Below are 18,493 nucleotides of genomic sequence, written 5' to 3' on the forward strand. Positions count from 1 at the left end.
CGTATGAGACCTCTAGCGACGACATAGGAAAGAAGTCGTCGCTAGAAAAAAAACAAATACGGAAATATGAAGTCATCCAGCGACGAATTTATCAGGTTCTAGCGACGACTAATGTTGTTGCTATAACCTATAGCGACGACAATTATAAGATCGTCGCTAATAAAAACCAATTAGCGACCGGGTTATAGCGACGACAACTAGCGACGACCATGTAGTCGCTAAAGCCTCCAGCGACGATAAATTCCCTTCTAGCGACGAAAAATGTCGTCGCTAATACCCCTTTTTCCTGTAGTGTGTATATATTGTAACTATTTAGAGCATCTTGCAAATTTTCAGAAAATTCTGAATAGTTTACAGTACCAAAAACTAGGTTCAAACATGTTGTTTTCCACACGCATAAAAAAAATTAGTCACGCGTGCAACAACATGTTTGAACTTAGTTTTCGATACTATAAAATATTCATAATTTTCTAAAAATTTGCAGGATGCTCTAAATAACTATAATATACATGGTTATACAAAAAAAAATCGCGCCGAAAACTGTCCACGGGTCAAGAACACTGAGAGCCCCACTGATATGGCTTAAAGTGAAGCCCCTATAGGAGAATTCCTATATATAAATATATATATATATATATATATATGTAAACTTAGACAACAAGTAATATATCATTCAGAAAATTTTAGAAAAAAAATTGTTTTTTTATTTCTAAAATATATATATATACAAATATTTGTGTTTTGTATTTTTCATTGATGGTACTTTGGACAAGTAAAAATTAATAAAAAGAAATTTTATTGTTTGCTATGGAAAACGAATGAGATTTTATAAAATATTTAAAATTTAGTATTTAAGAAAAATACAAAATAATATATTTCCATGTTTTATTTAAGATGTATCATTTATATGTTTCCTAAATTGCAGCTAAAATGTGGTGTTATTCTCGAATGGTGTATATGCCTATGTCATATTTATATGGAAAAAGATTTGTTGGTCCAATCACACCTCTCATTTTGCAATTGAGAATGGAACTTCATACTCAACCTTATGATGAAATAGAGTGGAAAAAAGTTCGCCATTTTTGTGCCAAGGTAAAAAAAACTTGTAGACATCTCATTCGAAAAGCTACCTTTAAATATTTATAGAATTTATATATATATATATATAATTAAATGGGTGTATTTTATTTTAGGAGGATCTATATTATTCACATCCTTGGGTACAAGATTTACTTTGGGATAGTCTATACATATGCACTGAGCCTCTTCTTACTCGTTGGCCCTTAAACAAATTGATTAGACAGTATGCTCTTCAAGTAACAATGAATCACATCCATTATGAAGATGAGAATAGTCGATATATCACACTTTCATGTATAGAAAAGGTAATATATATATATACATAATATTTTTAGGTCAAGCAATTAAGAACTTGACAATATTTTCTTTAATTATTTTGCTGACATTATTGCATCTTGAAATATAGGTGTTATGTATGCTTGCTTGTTGGGTTGAAGATCCAAATGGAGACTATTTCAAGAAACATCTTGCTAGGATCCCAGATTTTATGTGGGTTGCTGAAGATGGAATGAAAATGCAGGTAAACTACTTATATCACTTTTATATATATAAATAAAAAACGTAATTGCATGTATTTTTCTAGCTAGAAGGACAAACAAAAATTTGACTTGATATAATAATGTAATATGTTTCTTAAATACGCATGGTTTTACCCCAGTAAAATCATTAGCCAAAAAGTCTTAAAATATGATATTATTAAACTAACTTTTGAATATAAATCCTCAAAATTGGGTTTGGGAGTAAGTCTAAAAATGAATTTGTTCCAATTAACAAAACACAGGTCCAAAAAAGTAAAATATGATATTATCAAAGGTAACTTCTGAACATAAATCCTTAAGAGAAGTATAAATTGACTCTAATATCTTTGGCCATGATGATTATTCACAGACTTTTGGTAGCCAAGGGTGGGATACTAGTTTGGTCATGCAAGCATTGCTTGCTAGTAATCTGGTTGATGAAATTGGACCAACACTTGCCAAAGGTCACGACTTCATAAAAAAATCTCAGGTATTATTATTATTATTATTATTATTAGCCCTTACTAATAAATTCATTCTATGAGAAGGTTATCATAAGTTATTTACTACACAATTTTTAATTAAATTTTGAAGGTTAAAGATAACCCTTCTGGTAACTTCAAAAGCATGTATCGTCACATTTCTAAAGGATCGTGGACGTTTTCTGATCAAGATCATGGATGGCAAGTATCTGATTGCACTGCAGAAAGTTTGAAGGTATCTTTGGTTTGATACTTCTACTAATGATTTTTTGTTTCAATTAGATTTATACTTCAATGCCTCTAACTCTATCTTAATTATATGTACTTTCACAGTGTTGTCTTTTTCTCTCGCTGTTACCACCAAAAATTGTTGGTGAGAAAATTCAACTTGAGCGTCTTTGTGACTCTGTTAATGTTTTGCTCTCTTTGCAGGTAATAATTAGATTAATTGATAATTATCTCTTTTATTCTTTAGCTTCTAATTTCCATAAATTATTTTAACAATTATTCAAACTTATGGTGCTTATATCGATCCTTAAAAAAATGATAATTTTGAAGTAAAATAAAGTAATTAAATTCTAATTATAATCACAACACTAAAAATTTAATGAGCAATAAAAATGAATACATATAATCACATATATATTAATCGTAAATATACTTTTAGTCACATAATAATGAATTGTGCTCCCTATATATTTTTATTTAGTCACCATAAATTTTAATTCTTTGTAATATCAAAAGTAGTAGTTATGAATTTTTTGTCCGCACTTTTTCACAAATTTATTTTACCTAAATTTGAAAATAATATATAATGTACATGAACCAATTAAACTAAACTATATTCAAAATCATCTGATTTATTTATATGAATCTGTCATATTTACATTTTGGAGAGCAGGCCAAATTAGAAATTATTAATAGTTCTAAACCAAAACCCAACATGTATATTTTGTTTTAATTAAACTATTGATCTAATATAACTTTGATATTCATGTTAATAAATATACTAAATTTGATTCATGTATATGATAGAGTAAGAATGGTGGTTTAACAGCTTGGGAGCCAGCAAGTGGACAAGAGTGGTTGGAGGTAAAAAGTCTTGACCAGAAATATAACTTTACAAGACATAGTCATGATTGTTTTAATTTGATTAAATAATTTTAAAATAATAACCTATAGCTCATAATTTATTTTTTCAACCAATTCAAATCAATTAGATATTAAATCCCACTGAATTTGCTGCGGATATTGTGATTGAGCATGAGTACGTAGAATGCACTTCTTCGGCAATCCAAGCTCTTGTTTTGTTTAACAAGTTATATCCTTCGCACAAGAAATATGAAATTGAAAATTTTATAACAAAGGCTATACAATTCATTGAGCACATGCAACTTCCTAATGGTTCATGGTAATATTCCTCTCAACCTAACTCGTTATTATACCATTAGTTACCTGAATTATATATAGTGAAATTGGTGAAAATAGATTCTTTTTTTTTTTAAGTGGTTTTGTACTTTACCTACTTTTGATAATTTTTTGCAAAATAATATTGGTATAAAATTCGACTAATTGTCTAAATTTTTCGACCAATTATCTAAAATTTTCGACTGACTGTTTGAATTTCTTGACCACCTATCTAAATTATGAGAGGTCATTTTGCAAAAAATTATTAAAATTAGGCTAGAGTGCAAAATAACCTTAAAAAATAGGTTATTTTGCCGAGAGACATTTATATATACTCATATATAATTGAAATGATTTCTGTTAATTTATATATATATATATATATAATTTGGTACGTATGGAAATTGGGGAATTTGCTTTACATATGGCTCATGGTTTGCACTTAGAGCATTGGCAGTTGTTGGCAAGACCTACAATAATAGTGAAACTGTTCGTAAGGCAGTTGAATTTTTACTTCAAACACAGAGAGAGGATGGTGGTTGGGGTGAAAGTTACACTTCATGCCCAAATAAGGTAATGTATTGAACATGATATTAAGGATTAAAGATAGTACTTGGTCTAGGGTTTGTGTTATCAAATTTTAGATTTTTTTTTTCACAAGTAAATTAATAATTGGTTAACTTGTTACTCTCATGATGTAGGAATATGTATCTATTGAAAAATGTGGATCAAATTTGGTACAAACTGCATGGGCTATGATGGGTCTAATTCATGCAGGACAAGCAGAAAGAGATCCAACACCTCTGCACAAGGCAGCAAAATTAATAATTAATTCTCAATTGGATGATGGTGATTTTCCACAACAAGAAATAACTGGTGTTTCTATAAAAAATTGTATGATACATTATGCAATGTATAGAAACACTTACCCACTCTGGGCTCTTGCAGTATATCGTAAACGAGTTCTATTATGATTTAAAATGATCGGATCAATTGATGTACCTTTCGATCATAATATATCTCATTAATAAAGATACTTTTTTTTGCCATCAAAATAGCATAACGATATACGCATAATATTATAGATAATAAAGTCATATATTTTATTACATACATTTCTCAAACATATTAGAATAGTAATGTAAATCGATTGAAGTTTCACAATTATGAATTATAATTTGCGACTAATTGTTGAGAGACTAATTAAATATTGTCTACAAAAATTTATCTATGGTAAGTTGAATCTTGGTGTTACTAGACACTACAACACGTCGTCCCTAATAATACCCGAAGTTACCGCTGATGTTGATTATTAACAGCAACAAAATCGTCGCCCCTAATAATCGTGATTCTTAGATCATATTTCGCCCATAATAATAAAAAATCTCCCCTAATAATATAATATTAGCGACGATTTATATATTATTAGGGGCAACAAAGTCGCCCCCAAAATTTTTATATAATTAAAAATTATTAAAATAAAATATTTTTTAATTTATAATATCAAAATTAAATATGCATAAAAATAATAATACTAAAATTAATAATTTATTTAAAAAACAATCCAATAATACAATATTATCCAAATTAAATATTTATACAACAATTTGTTAATTAAAAGTTATTGTTTAATACAATAATATATAAAACATCTAAACCCTCGAAGTCCTCCATATTGTCCCATTCTTCTGGTGCATACGGTGGTTGCGGTGCCTGTGGTGTGTGCGGAGGCATCATCCATGGATATTGTAGAGGAAATGATGATCCTCTAGGTCCATACATGTATGGATACGGATAGGGCGGAGGTTGAGACAACGACCCAATCATATGAGGAGGCAGGGTTTGGGACGAAGGTCCGCTCATATGAGGATGATAAGCCTTAGGGTACGGAGGCATCGACCATTGATAAATATACGGTTGGGTCGAAGGTTGAGATGGCAAAGTTGGTGCAGGTGTGTCGAGATGGTCTGGTGAAGGCTGAGAAGTTGAAGCTTGAGACTTGTGTTGTGTCTGAGTTTCAGAAGACGAGCCTACGTACTTCTCAAAAAACCGCTGATACGTATTCTACATTTCCACGTTTGTTTCCAGACGTTTTTCAGGTGGAAGTTGTTGATACACATACTGAAGTTGTTCATTCATGACCTTCACAATGTCAACCAATTCACGTATTTCCTCAGTCGACTGTTGAGGTGGTGCCTGAGATTGAGTTTTTTGAAAGGGACGGTTTAACGCTTTTCCCTTTAATTTGTGGCCAACTCCTTACTAGTGGCCCCGCCTTTCACCAAGAACCTGACTTAGTATCTTCATTTGATCGACCGAGGAAGAATCATCAGTACCAGATTCAACTGTCTACTGAGTCTCAGCTTCAAGAGTTGATTTCAATTTAACCTATTTTTAAAAAAATATATATAATACAAAAGAAAAATATAATTATTTGAATTGATAATAAAGTTAAACTTACATAATCTCATTTAGCATCCACGATGAAGTTGATATGCCTCCAGTAATGGACGACGGGGCTCCAGTGACTGATGAGATGAATGACATCATCAAGAATGTTATTAGTGAACAAGACACTACGAAGAAGGCGGAAATGAAGAAATTCCAGATGGTGGTGGCAATAGTGCGGGGAATCAATTTGATGACTTGTTTTAAGAGATCGAAGCTGAGTTATACCCTAGTTGAACTTGGTTGTCTTCCTTGAACTTCTTGGTGAAAATGATGCACATGAAGGTTATGAATAAATGGACAAATAGTTCATTTGATGAACTTTTGAAGTTTATGAAATTTGCATTCCTGAAGGAGAATAAGATTCTAGCTTCATTCAACGAGTCTAAGAAAAAATGAGGAAGTTAGGGTTAGGTTATCAATCAATTCATGCTTATAAGTACGACTGTTGTTTGTTCTGGAAGGAAAATTCTCAAAAATAGAGTTTTCCTGTATGTGGTGAGAGTCGATGGGTTGACAAAGACACAAATGGGAAAAAAGTCGCACACAAAGGTTGTGGTACTTCCCTTTGACTCCTAGGCTGAAGCGTATTTATGGTTCAAGGCATACAACAAATGATATGACCATTTGCCACTAATCAAGCTTTATAAGTCTCGATATTTCCATCAACACCTCGTTTCTTCTTGTAGATCCGCTTGCACCCAATCGCCCTGAAGTCACTAGGTGCTTCCATAAGATCCCAGACAGAATTTGAGTACATGGACTCCATTTCCTGTTTCATGGCTTCGAGCCATAGTTCCTTTTCAGGCCTAGTCATTTCCTGTTTGAAAGACAACAGATCATCATCACTAGTGTCACCAACAACCATATTGGTTTCACCATCCAAACCATAGAGATTTGGATTCCTAGAAATCTTCCCACTACAGCGAGCCTCTGTGACTATTTGCTCAGGAACAATGGTACTTTCTTCATTTAAATCGACTTGCGTCGGTTGGACATGAAGAGTGGGAATTTCATCATCAACTCGCATTGAGGATGATGACACATTGGTTGGAGTCAATTCATTAACCATCTCCTCTAAAACCAATTTGCTGCGTGGTTTGAAGTTTTGGACATAGTCATTTTCCAGAAAATTAGCATTCGTAGAAGTAAACACTTTATTTTCTGAATGATTATGGAATAATCCACCCCGAGTACCTTTAGGATAGCCAACAAATATGCAAACTTAATTTCGCGGCTCTAGCTTTCCTTCTTTTTTCCTTAGGACATGGATGGGACACCCCCAGATTCTATAATGGCATAAACTAGGTTCACGACCATTCCAGCATTCTAAAGGTGTTTTGGGGATTGATTTAGACAGCATTACATTGAGAATGTCGTTTGCGGTTTCAATTGCATATCCCCAGAATGAAGTCGATAGAGTTGAGTAGTTAAGCATGCATCTAACCATTTCCAGTAAAGTTTTGTTCTGGCGTTCCGCTACACCATTTTGTTGCGGTGTACCTGGGGTAGTAAGTTGTGATAAAATCCCAAGTTCAGTTAAATGATCTTGGAACTGGATATCCAAATATTCTCCACCCCTATCAGATCACAAGATCTTTAATGTTTTACCTAATTGGTTTTGAGCCATTGCTAGGAATTCCTGAAACATTGAAAATGTTTCTGATTTCCTATGAATTAGGTAAAGACATGAGTATCTAGAGTAATCATCAATGAAACTGATGAAATTCTCAAACCACCCCTAGCTTGTACATTCAAAGGTCCCCAAACATCTGAATGAACAAGTCCAAGTGGTTCTTTGGCCCTATCACCCTTTGCAGAGAATGGATGCTTGGTTAATTTGCCTTCTAGACAAGATTCACAGACAGGTAATTCACCTAAGGTGAGTTCCCTCAAAGGTCCATCCTTTGTAAGTCTTTAAATCATATCATAGCCAATGTGACGTAGTCTCAAGTGCCATAAATATGTCATATTATTGTTATTGGTCTTTTAACGTTTATTGGTCCTAGGTTTAGCTACTTTGAATAAATCATTGTTAAGAGTGAGGGGTTCGTTAGGTCACATAATATAAAGCCCGTTTTCCAAACATGCAATACACAAGTGTGATCCATTGAAAGAAATAGATATATTAGAACTTGTGACTTTCATAACAAAGCATTCTAATTGCAACATGAAAACTGATATTAAATTTCTACTAAAATCCGGAATAAAAAATTCATTATTTAAAATTAAACATTTATTTCCGAACTTCAAACGAGCTCTTCTTCTAGCTTGGATCGCAACGAACGCTCCGTTTCCAACTCTAAGTGTTTACCCAAAAAATGGCTCCTGATGATGTGGCAGGATTGATCCACACGTGGTAGGCATGTGACAGTTTCAAGTGAATGAATCCTGTTCGATCATCGACTAGAAGGTGGTTGATTTTTCAAAGCATCATTTCTAGGTGTGACCACCCTGGTTGCATACTTTTATTCATTCCATTTTGGATATGAAATCTTGTAATATTTGCATTAATTGTAATTTCATTTATTGCCAAGATATGTGGGAATTAATTGTAATTAAGGCCCATTGACCAGTGTAATCCCCTTGAGCCTATAAATAAGAATCAAAGGGCTCAAGGGGAGAGGAGACTTTTGAACTTTTGATCTTTGTACTCAGAGAGAAGAATATAGTGTGATTATTCACTAAATTTGTAATATTCCCAAGGCTTGTGAAACTCATGAACCCCTAGTTCATTGATGACAACGTTGGGATTCAATATCAATAAGAACACTAAGTGGACGTAGGTCATGACCATCCAATTGGGGCCGAACCACTATAAACCTTCTGTGTCATTTACTTTCCATTTGACTTTCTTTTTGTTTTCATTTCAATCTATATCGTTTATCTGACTCTGTGTTGTTGACCAATTTGAGGGTCAACACTAAGCTTTAAGACGCATTCGTCCACTTCCTCCCACGATTCAAGAAGCTGTAAAAAGTTGCAAACATGGTTGTTAGATCCAAAATCAATAATCCAAACTGATTTATCATTCTCTAAAACATATGTTTCTAAGATAAATGAACTATAATCATTACATTTATTTTTAGCTGCTAGATACTTGGGGCAATTCTGTTTCCAATGTCTATTCTCTTTGCAGTGAAAACACTTATCTTTTCATTTCTTGTTTATCCCCTTAGACGTCTGTGCACTAGGTTGTGCACTCATTTTTGCAGCCTTTGCAGGCTTGTGGTTGTTGTTTTGTCCACATTTCCTCTTGTTTCCAACTTTCAAAGACAAAGCTGGGTTAGCTTCAGCCTTAGCTGGATCAGCAGCAACACCAGTAGTCTTATTTTCTCCTTCTTTACTAGGTCCACCCATGATAGGTTCAATAATCTGAAGCTCGTTCATGAGTTGCGTCAGACCATAGTTGAGTTGATCACAAATATGCAGGCACATGCCATCCAAGAATTCACGGTGCCATCACGTACGTTCGGAGACGGTGTGATCCAAGCATTTACGGTGCTATCAAGAACGTACGGAGACGGTGCTCGTTTTGGGGATTCCTCAATCATGATGAATTCGAAGTTGTCACCAATCAAATCTATGTTGATATTCTGCTTCCAATTAAGGAAGTTTTCTCCAGTGAGTTTTCCCATCGAAAGTTGAGAAAGGATGGGAGTAGATACAGACACTACTTAAATTAAACCTACAATTATCAACAAAATAGAAATCAATAACATTTGCTCAATAAAAAACTCATATTCATACAAATTTCAAGAAATAGCACAACATATATACCAAAATATGTAAGATATGAGAAAAATTACAAAAAAACAATCATATCCTAGTTGGAGAGAGTAAAAAATACCATTAGTTAAATAGAGTTGTAAACTCATTAATAATGGACACCACTATTAACAACCTACTATTCGATCAAAATAAGAAAACAAAATCTTTTATTTTATGAGTTAGACCCACGGTCTCGATAATCATAGATTTAGTCCTAGTAGTCACCATCGGGGTGAGTCTAGTAGAATTTGACCTATAATTATCTATCTTTCGAAATCTAACCTTGTCAAAATAACTAATGAACACCTTCCATAGGGGGACGAATCAAAGTGTCTTGATACCTCATTAATCTATTGACTATGTTAAACCAACGGTGGAGATCGAATAAAATTCTTAAAATAAGCTCATTATAAAATTAAAAATAGTATTTTTATTATTTATTTAGAAAATTAATGACTATGGTTCTCCAAAAAATTGAAAAAAAATAATTTTTTTAAAACAAAAGTCTTATAATTTCCTATTAATTGTAAAGTGTCACACTGAAACGAATTTAATTAATTTAGAATTAATTTGTTGCTAATCAATATTTAGGTTTAACTAATATAATGAACCTATACAATTAAGTCAAACTCAGGTAAATGGGTCTTAACAATTGGGCTTGTGTGGAGGAGGATTGGGTCCAGTATGTCGTTCCCACTACAAATGCCCCCTATCTTCCATACAAGGTCCAAACGACAGGAATTTAAACATTCATTTTATTAATTGTTATTAATTGATTAGGCCCTGTAATACCCTAAATTCTATCTTTAATTGTAGAAAATAAAGATGTTGAAAAATAAACGTAATATGTCATAAAAAGTGTTGCCTTCTTTATTGATAATTTAAAATAAACATAACCTGGGTTCAAGAAAAAATAAATAATAGTCTTTACAATAAAATAAAAATAAAACTAGGCAATATTTAATCAAAAAGTTCATAATTTCTCAAGAAAAATAACATGCGGCTATACGGCTCCCACATATTCACAACAGTCTTGCTATCGGGAATTTGCTCGTCACCGGTTATCTAAGGTTACCTTAATATGCAAAATTAAAATAAAGGAATGAGCTTCTAAGCCCAGTAAGGAAAATACACAATAAATCATACAAAAATCAATTATAATCTCATAACAAATAAATTCACACGCAATTCTAAAATCATAATAGAATTTAAAATTACAATCCCTATATCACAGTCATACCAAAAATCACACACATGTAGATCATAAATTATATCATGTAATCATAACATTAACACATTATAAACACATAAACAAAAAATCAAGACATTCCAAGAAACAAATAACAGCTATAATGGTTGGACATCTCCACAATCCATTATACCACAATGCCTTCATGGCCTAAAACAGAGCGCTAGTGCTCCACCCTTACTGTTTCCATGTACCTGAAATGTTATCCATATAAAATAGTAGATCTAACATCTACACTACCTAATTTTCCTTACCTTGAGTGTGGTGCAAAGAAATTATACTTGGGTCCTTTATATTCCAATCCTGCTTGAAAACCCTATTTCATAAACACAATATCATTATTAAAGCATAAACTAATAGTTCTAAAACTCAAAGACAATCAAAACTTAACTTATACCTCAACCTTGATCTTGAAGAAAAATCCTAAATCTTTAAATGCTTGTTTGTAGGGTTTTGACAATAAGAAAGATAGTCTTGATCGTGTGGCCTCTTTGGGTACTAAGGTTTCAAATATATGAAAAGATGATGGTGATGATGATTTTGGAATTAGGGTTTGTGTTTTGATGGTGGCGCACGAAAACAATAGGGAGAGAGTGTGTGTGTGAGGGTCTCAAAAAGAGCCAGAGTGAAAAAAATGAGAAGAAATAGACTCTATTTATAGGCTCTCAATAAAAAAAATCCTAATTCAATTGTAACTATAATGCAAATTTAAATTTAAATAAAATAGATTACTAACTTCTATAGAAAATATCTCTAAATTATCTTATTAATACTTTTATTAAATAATTGAGGAATAATCTAAAATCAAACTACCTAGGAAAAAATATCTCAACCTCTAACTACCTAAATCTCGTAACTTTAGACTCAGCTATAGTAAAATCAACATAACTGGAGTTGTAGAAGTCCAATTTATACATTCTTTATATCGTTAGAAAACTAATTTAATTATCTACAACTCTTTAGATATACTATTTTCCAAAATCATAACATAACAGTGTCAAAAACTTGTCCAAAGTTATAGTACCCTATAATTACGAAAATTCTATGTAATTATCTAAATAACAACATAATCCACAAATATCCTAACCAACCATTAAATAACAAACTCTAATTTTCAAGACTGATTTTGAATTTTACTAAGCCCAAAATCTTATTGGGCTTTAGGACTTTATGTAGACTCGATCCATAACACTTTTTAATAATACTAGAATTAATTTATTCTTATGCAATCACCCCATTTTCCACAAACAATGAGACTAATATCATAAAACTATACTATAATATAATAATCATAACCACTAAATATTTTTTTTAAAAAATTATACCATATTCTATCACCACAACTCAAGTTAAATCTATTATATAAAAGTAAGACAACCTATAGTCACAAAAATAAAGAGGTCTAAGAGAAAGGTAACCTCGGATACTACAGGCCCACTATAGTGATGCAAAACAAATGGGCATTCACAAGTGGAATCGCCCACAAGATTAAAATTTAAACTTTACATTTTCTAATTGGCCCAAATAAAACCTATAGTTTTATGAATATTTTATTTGGCAAAACTCATATATCTAACAAACATATGAGCCACTATATGCATATAAGTCTGTAGAGTCCAAGAACTTTACTTAGCTAATATTTAGTAGTATTATAGTATGTATAGTATTATCTTTGTTACTGTGGATTTTTGGTTCAGACCGGGAATTATTTGGACACTCATAGTAGTACTTATAGATTTTCTAAGTTTAACCTATAGTTTAAGAATATTAAGTATAACCTAAGGTTTGATTATATGACTGATAATTAAGGATTGTATTTATTATACTATAAGGTTTAGATATCAACCAATAGGATTTTAAGCACATGTTATGAATGGGTAATTAAGGATTAAGTATTTTTTAGGATTAAATTAAATAAGGGTAAAGTTTGAATGTTATAGAGTCAGTCAGCAGCGTTGAATACGTTGAAGGCTTAGTCAAGACTGTTTACTCCATTCAAACTTAGCTAAAAATGTGTATTTTCGTGTTTAAATATTCAGCGTGTGCCGATATATCGCAGCTATAGGGGGCGATATATCACAGCACGTAGATACGGAAAACACGAGACGGTGCACGGTCGCCTCGGGCATACTGGCCCAGGCGATATATCGCCTACAGGGGGCGATATATCGCCTCCTCCAGCATAAATTCAAACATTTTTTAATTCTTTTCCTTTCATCCATTCAAACTTCTTCAAAAGTCCAGCATCTTTTGAACGAGTCTTCAGCCTTTGCTGAACGATTATTCAAATGATTTTCACCTAAAAAGCCATTATTTTTATTCAAGTAAAATCAAGATACTTTCATTCCCAAACTCTATAAATAGGACCTAGTACCCAGCCATTATTCACCTTTTGCTCTAAGTTCAGAAGCTGCTAGTGTTAAGTGAGTGTGAGAGTGTAAACACCTGGTTTGGGAAAATCATAAGCTTAAACATCATAAGCTTATCAAACACTTTGGGAAGTAAGGTTCTTTAGTATTTCGGTTGTGGATAGATTGGTCTTGCAAGTCTTTGAGGTAAACCCGAAACTCTATTTCATTTGTTTCATGTTATTTTCTTTCTCAAAGCCTTCTACTCAGTCCCCTAACCTCATTCTTATTTTGGTTAGGGAATCCAAGTTCTTAAACACATAAGTTTCGGTAAGTATGTTTTTCAATGGTTTAGTCTTTCCATCCTTTTCATTTCTTCTTCTTCATAAGACTCACTCTTTCTCATATGGTTTTAGGAGTGTTCCAAAGAGTCCCAACTCAGTCCACATATCCCAGTAACTTTGGTAAGGAAAATAGGCTAGAATCAATATGTTATATGCTTATGTTATCTTATGCTTTATGTTATTAAATGTGTTATGAATATGTATGTTTGTAGGCTTGGGCTTATGCCCTATTTGACTAACAAGACCCCAAAAAGATTATGGGCATATGCCTACTTAGCTAGTAGGACCCCACTAATCTCATGGGCATAAGCTTGTTTAGTCTATGGGACCCCAAGTAATAATAACCATTATAATAAGTGTATGTATTAAGTGTTATGATATGTCTTTACGTTTATTATGAAATTTATGTGTATGACTATGTGTTAGATTTTCCTTGCTGGGCATTAGGCTCATTCCTTTTTGTTTTATGTGCAGGAAAATAGCTTTAGAGGCGGTAAGATTCGTGACGCTTAGAGGATGTGTATCGATGGTGAATGGAGTCAAGGGGCCGAGCGTTATTCGATTCGAGGATGTAGTCTCATGTTATTTTTTTATGGTTTTATATGTATTTTCCGCATTTTCTATGTAACTCTTTTCACTTTAAATTGTTTTTGTTTTAAAGACAATGGGTACCCATATCCTACTTATTTTTATGAAAGTAACCTTTGTTTCTACAAGTTTATAATAAATTATGGTATTTTCGCAAATGTATGTTTTAGTAAGAAATTTGTATGTATAGTTCGATAATGGTCCAAGAGTCTAGATTAGTGGGTCATTACAAAGTCTAATTGTAAAAATACCATATATAGTTCAAACATACATGTTATAATTGGATGGGTCTAATCATGTTACTATATGAGCAAGTCTATGAATTTATGCAAAAATACCATAATTTATTTCATTTGACAAAATACCACAATTAATTATTTAGAATTTATCAAAAAAAGTCAAATTAATTAAATTTTTACAAAAATAAGTCAATTTAAATGAAATTTATCAACAATTAACAATAGTTAATTTAAATTTATTTATCAACAATCAACTTTGTTTAGGTTAATTTGAAAATAAAAATATTAATTTAATTTAAATAAGATTTATCAACAATTAACCAAAGTTAATTTAAATCCCATTTAAAAATATATTTTATTAATTGGCTGGAAAAAAATGATATTTTTCAAAATTTAACCAATTTAAATTTTAAAATCAATATCTTAACTGTTTTTCAAAAATATCTTGTGTTGTTATAACTATTAGCTAATATTTTAACTATTAAAAAAATAAAATATTAATAGTTATAATAATCCTAAATTATCTCAAAACAATTAACCAAATTCAAATATCCATAAAAATATCTAACTAACAATATTCAAATTTCAAATAATTTAAATATTAAAAACTATAGAATAAAAATATATTTATATTTTCAAATAAAGATTTAATAAAAATATCAAGAATTCAAAAGAAAATACCTTAAATATCTAATATCTTAATTCTAATATTTTTATATATTAAAAGATTTAAAATTAAGTTGTTAGTCTATTTTTAAATTTGAATTTGAATCTTTGTAGAAAATTTCTAATTATTTAAATCTCAACTAACAAAAATATCTTATTTTAAAAAAAAAATTAAATACAAAATCAAATCTGCTATTTTTGGCTTTGATTATAAATAATTTATTTTCACAATTTTTATTTTTCTTTAATTTAAAAAAAATTGAAAAAAATTGAATGAATATTACCACGGTATTGTTCATCGCGTTCGGCTGGCTTGTGCGCGCGGGTGGCGCGCGCACATGGGCAACCAGGCCAATTTAAAGCCTGAGGTGAAAATTATCATGGAATTTAGGCCCGCGAAATTTCTAATTTGATTATAAGTCCATTGGACTTAGATTCAATGCCTATATTATTTTCTATTGATTTGATTAATTAAATAATTATTTAAATCATTTATCAAATTAATTATTTATAATTTGAACCTTGATTTAAAATTATTTATTAATTTAGATACCAATTTATGTTGATTACTAAATCTGTCCTAATTTCTCTTTTCTTCTCTAAATTACATAACTCTATGAAACTATCCAAAATTAATCTAGTCAACTTTAATAATTCTAATTGATAATTAAGTCAATTAATTGATACTTTCTAGATGATTTTATTCAGGGTACAATGGGGACTATGGGCTTATAAAATTAAGCTCCAATAAGTTATCATAAATCTAACAAATAAATGTATCAACTTATTAATTCCTTGTGATTCACTATAGACTCAAAATTGCACTCTTGAATTCATAGAATGCTCTATAACAAATATAGATACGCTATTAATTATCCATTTTTACAACCATAATTATCACTCAATCCTCTATAGACAGTCTACAATGAAATAGGGCTAAAATACTATTTTACCCCTCATTGTATTATATCATTTAAACACTTAATTCCTTGTAAATGATATTTCAGTAAAATAATATTAATTATTGAAATGAGATCTCTATCATTTAACACCTTAAACCAAACTAAAAGGAAGCTATCGTTTCACATCTTCATCACAAGCTATAGATGTTCGTATCTATGATTAACACTCCCACTCAATTATACTACCGAGTTCCCAAGATGTAAGCATGGGCTAGTCCGTAGGGTAAGTTGATAACGAACAAGTCAAAGAACTCAAATAATACAATCAGTTAGAATACTAACTACTCAGAATTGAGATTGAATTGACCTCTGATCAACTATATGATAAGACTAGAATAAATAATAACGGTATGTTTACTTATCTTATCAACTGTCAATATCGCTCATGTTCGTTGTAACAAATACATCTGATCTTATCTACTTTGCTAATGTCCTGGAAAGAACATAACACTATAATATGTAAATAGATCATATCATAGATTAGCAAGTCATTGTAAATCATGTACACGGACTAATCTTAGGACTAACTTATTTTGAACATATAATCATATTTATATTCCACTATGATTAAGTCACTATAAATACGATTAGCTATATGCTCGGGATTGAATAGAAGTTTATATCAAACAAATAATCATGAAAATAAAACATGTGAGCAAAGTGATTGACCAAGTCAAACAAATTATTTCTATTCTTTTATTGATAATAAATGAGATTACAAAGAAATTGGGTTTTAATTAGGGCATAAAAACCCAACAAGTTGGCCCTCCAACGATACCACTTGAGGCTTTCCAGTCCATGATTCAACATTTCAGTCAAGCCTTTATGACCAAGAACAACAACTTCCAGCAAATGCAACAATTTTTGCAAGCAACAAATTCGAACATCCAAGCTCCACAATTTCAGCCTGTCAACTTGGATATGAACATGATAGAGTCCATGATGACAAACTTTCAACCACACCAATCACAGCAGCTGTAACGCCCTGGATAGCCAAGACCGTTACATTGTGTACTTGTAAAGGTGCAGGACTCGCTAATCAAGTCGTTAATTTGAAAACGTGTCTCTAGACATGCAAGATCTATGGTTAAAAAGGTTTTGGTCTCAAAAGACTCATTTCATATATTTAAACTGTAGTAAACAAGGGATCCCATAAACACAAAGTTAAAATAAGTTTACAGACTCCCAAAAGTATGTGAATATCCACTAGCCATACTAAGGCAAAACAGACAGTCTTTAGGTTCCATGTCCTTGCCTAGACCTCAACCGTGGCGGCCGAGCACCTGGCTATGTACATTCCGCTCGCTAAGCTCTCCAGTCAGGGCTGATCTAACTTGCCCTTGCCTTTACCTGCACCACGTAGCACCCGTGAGCCAAGGCCCAGCAAGAAAACATCACAGATAACTCAAATAATAATAACAAACAAATAGCTCAATAAACACATATACTCATTAGATAATCCACAACAGATAATCAGCATATACAATCCAATACAAGATACATTCCATCACATATATTGCTCATATCACATAATAATCAAGGCCAACGACTTAGGCCGCACCCTCTGTTTAACCCACTGACTCTGGCCTGCTTAAACCAAGCTCAGTGCATAATAAGCTGTCCTCGGCTACCAGTGGCCGAGTCGCGCCCTATGCGCTAGTGAGATCCTTGGCACCCTTAGGCCGTTGGCTCACTAAATAGCTTGCATGGCATAATACCATCCTTTCAAGCTTTTACAATAGGGAGCCCTTAGTCCCGTCACATATAATCAACCGGGTGCAGTTTTCTTACCTTTAGCTTTCAAATGAGTTAGTCACGGGCGATACTCCTTGAGCGCGATCCGATCCTCGAGCCCTAGCTTAACACCTAGTCACAACCATGAAGAAAGACACCATTAACAACCTTAAATGAGCTTCCAAGCCAAGTTCTAGTACTCGGAACATTGAACTTCACCAAATATGGTAAAAGACTCAACCCCGAGCACCCTAGGTTAAATTCCCAAGCCTAAAATTTCAAAATCCCAAAATCCCTTAAGCGTTGCGGCATAGGCCACCCATGCCGCGGCATGGCCCCCAAACAGAGCCATCCAAGGCACAAAAACAGGTAAGGGCTGCGGCATTGTTTGGACCATGCCGCGGCCCGCCCTTCTTCCTCAGCATGCAACACCCTTGAAGGGCCGCGGCTCTCCAAGAACCATGCCGCGGCCCGACCCTTCGAACCCAGAAAAAAACCACCATTTTCAACCTCCAAACCTCACCTAAAGCTATCCCAAAGCCCCCAAACCAAAACCAATTAACTCCCAACCTTTTTAACATGATCTAAGCAACATAATTCCCCAGAAAACACAGCCCAACGCACTTCAATCTCTTCCTTCCAACATCTGAAATCCAA

The 18,493-nt window shown here is 32.5% G+C and overlaps 1 protein-coding gene across 1 annotated transcript; it reads left to right on the top strand.

Moving 5' to 3' along the window:
* The first annotated feature begins 893 nt into the window (after nucleotides 1–893).
* LOC133783238 (beta-amyrin synthase-like) lies at nucleotides 894–4,549 on the top strand. The gene is made up of 10 exons (XM_062222785.1): nucleotides 894–1,092; nucleotides 1,194–1,385; nucleotides 1,487–1,600; nucleotides 1,969–2,088; nucleotides 2,193–2,315; nucleotides 2,414–2,512; nucleotides 3,116–3,172; nucleotides 3,301–3,491; nucleotides 3,883–4,060; nucleotides 4,189–4,549. Exons 1-10 carry the CDS (start codon nucleotides 931–933, stop codon nucleotides 4,459–4,461), a joined length of 1,509 nt encoding a protein of 502 aa, XP_062078769.1. The 5' UTR covers nucleotides 894–930; the 3' UTR covers nucleotides 4,462–4,549.
* Nucleotides 4,550–18,493: the final 13,944 nt, after the last annotated feature.

This window comes from Humulus lupulus, chromosome 6 (genome assembly GCF_963169125.1).
Source record: "Humulus lupulus chromosome 6, drHumLupu1.1, whole genome shotgun sequence".
Taxonomy (NCBI): domain Eukaryota; kingdom Viridiplantae; phylum Streptophyta; class Magnoliopsida; order Rosales; family Cannabaceae; genus Humulus; species Humulus lupulus.

Coding starts and splice junctions, on each gene's coding strand:
- LOC133783238 (XM_062222785.1), top strand. CDS start 931: ATGTGGTGTTATTCTCGAATGGTGTATATGCCTATGTCATATTTATAT. Junction 2,316..2,413: donor GCACTGCAGAAAGTTTGAAG/GTATCTTTGGTT, acceptor GTACTTTCACAG/TGTTGTCTTTTTCTCTCGCT. Junction 4,061..4,188: donor ACACTTCATGCCCAAATAAG/GTAATGTATTGA, acceptor CTCATGATGTAG/GAATATGTATCTATTGAAAA.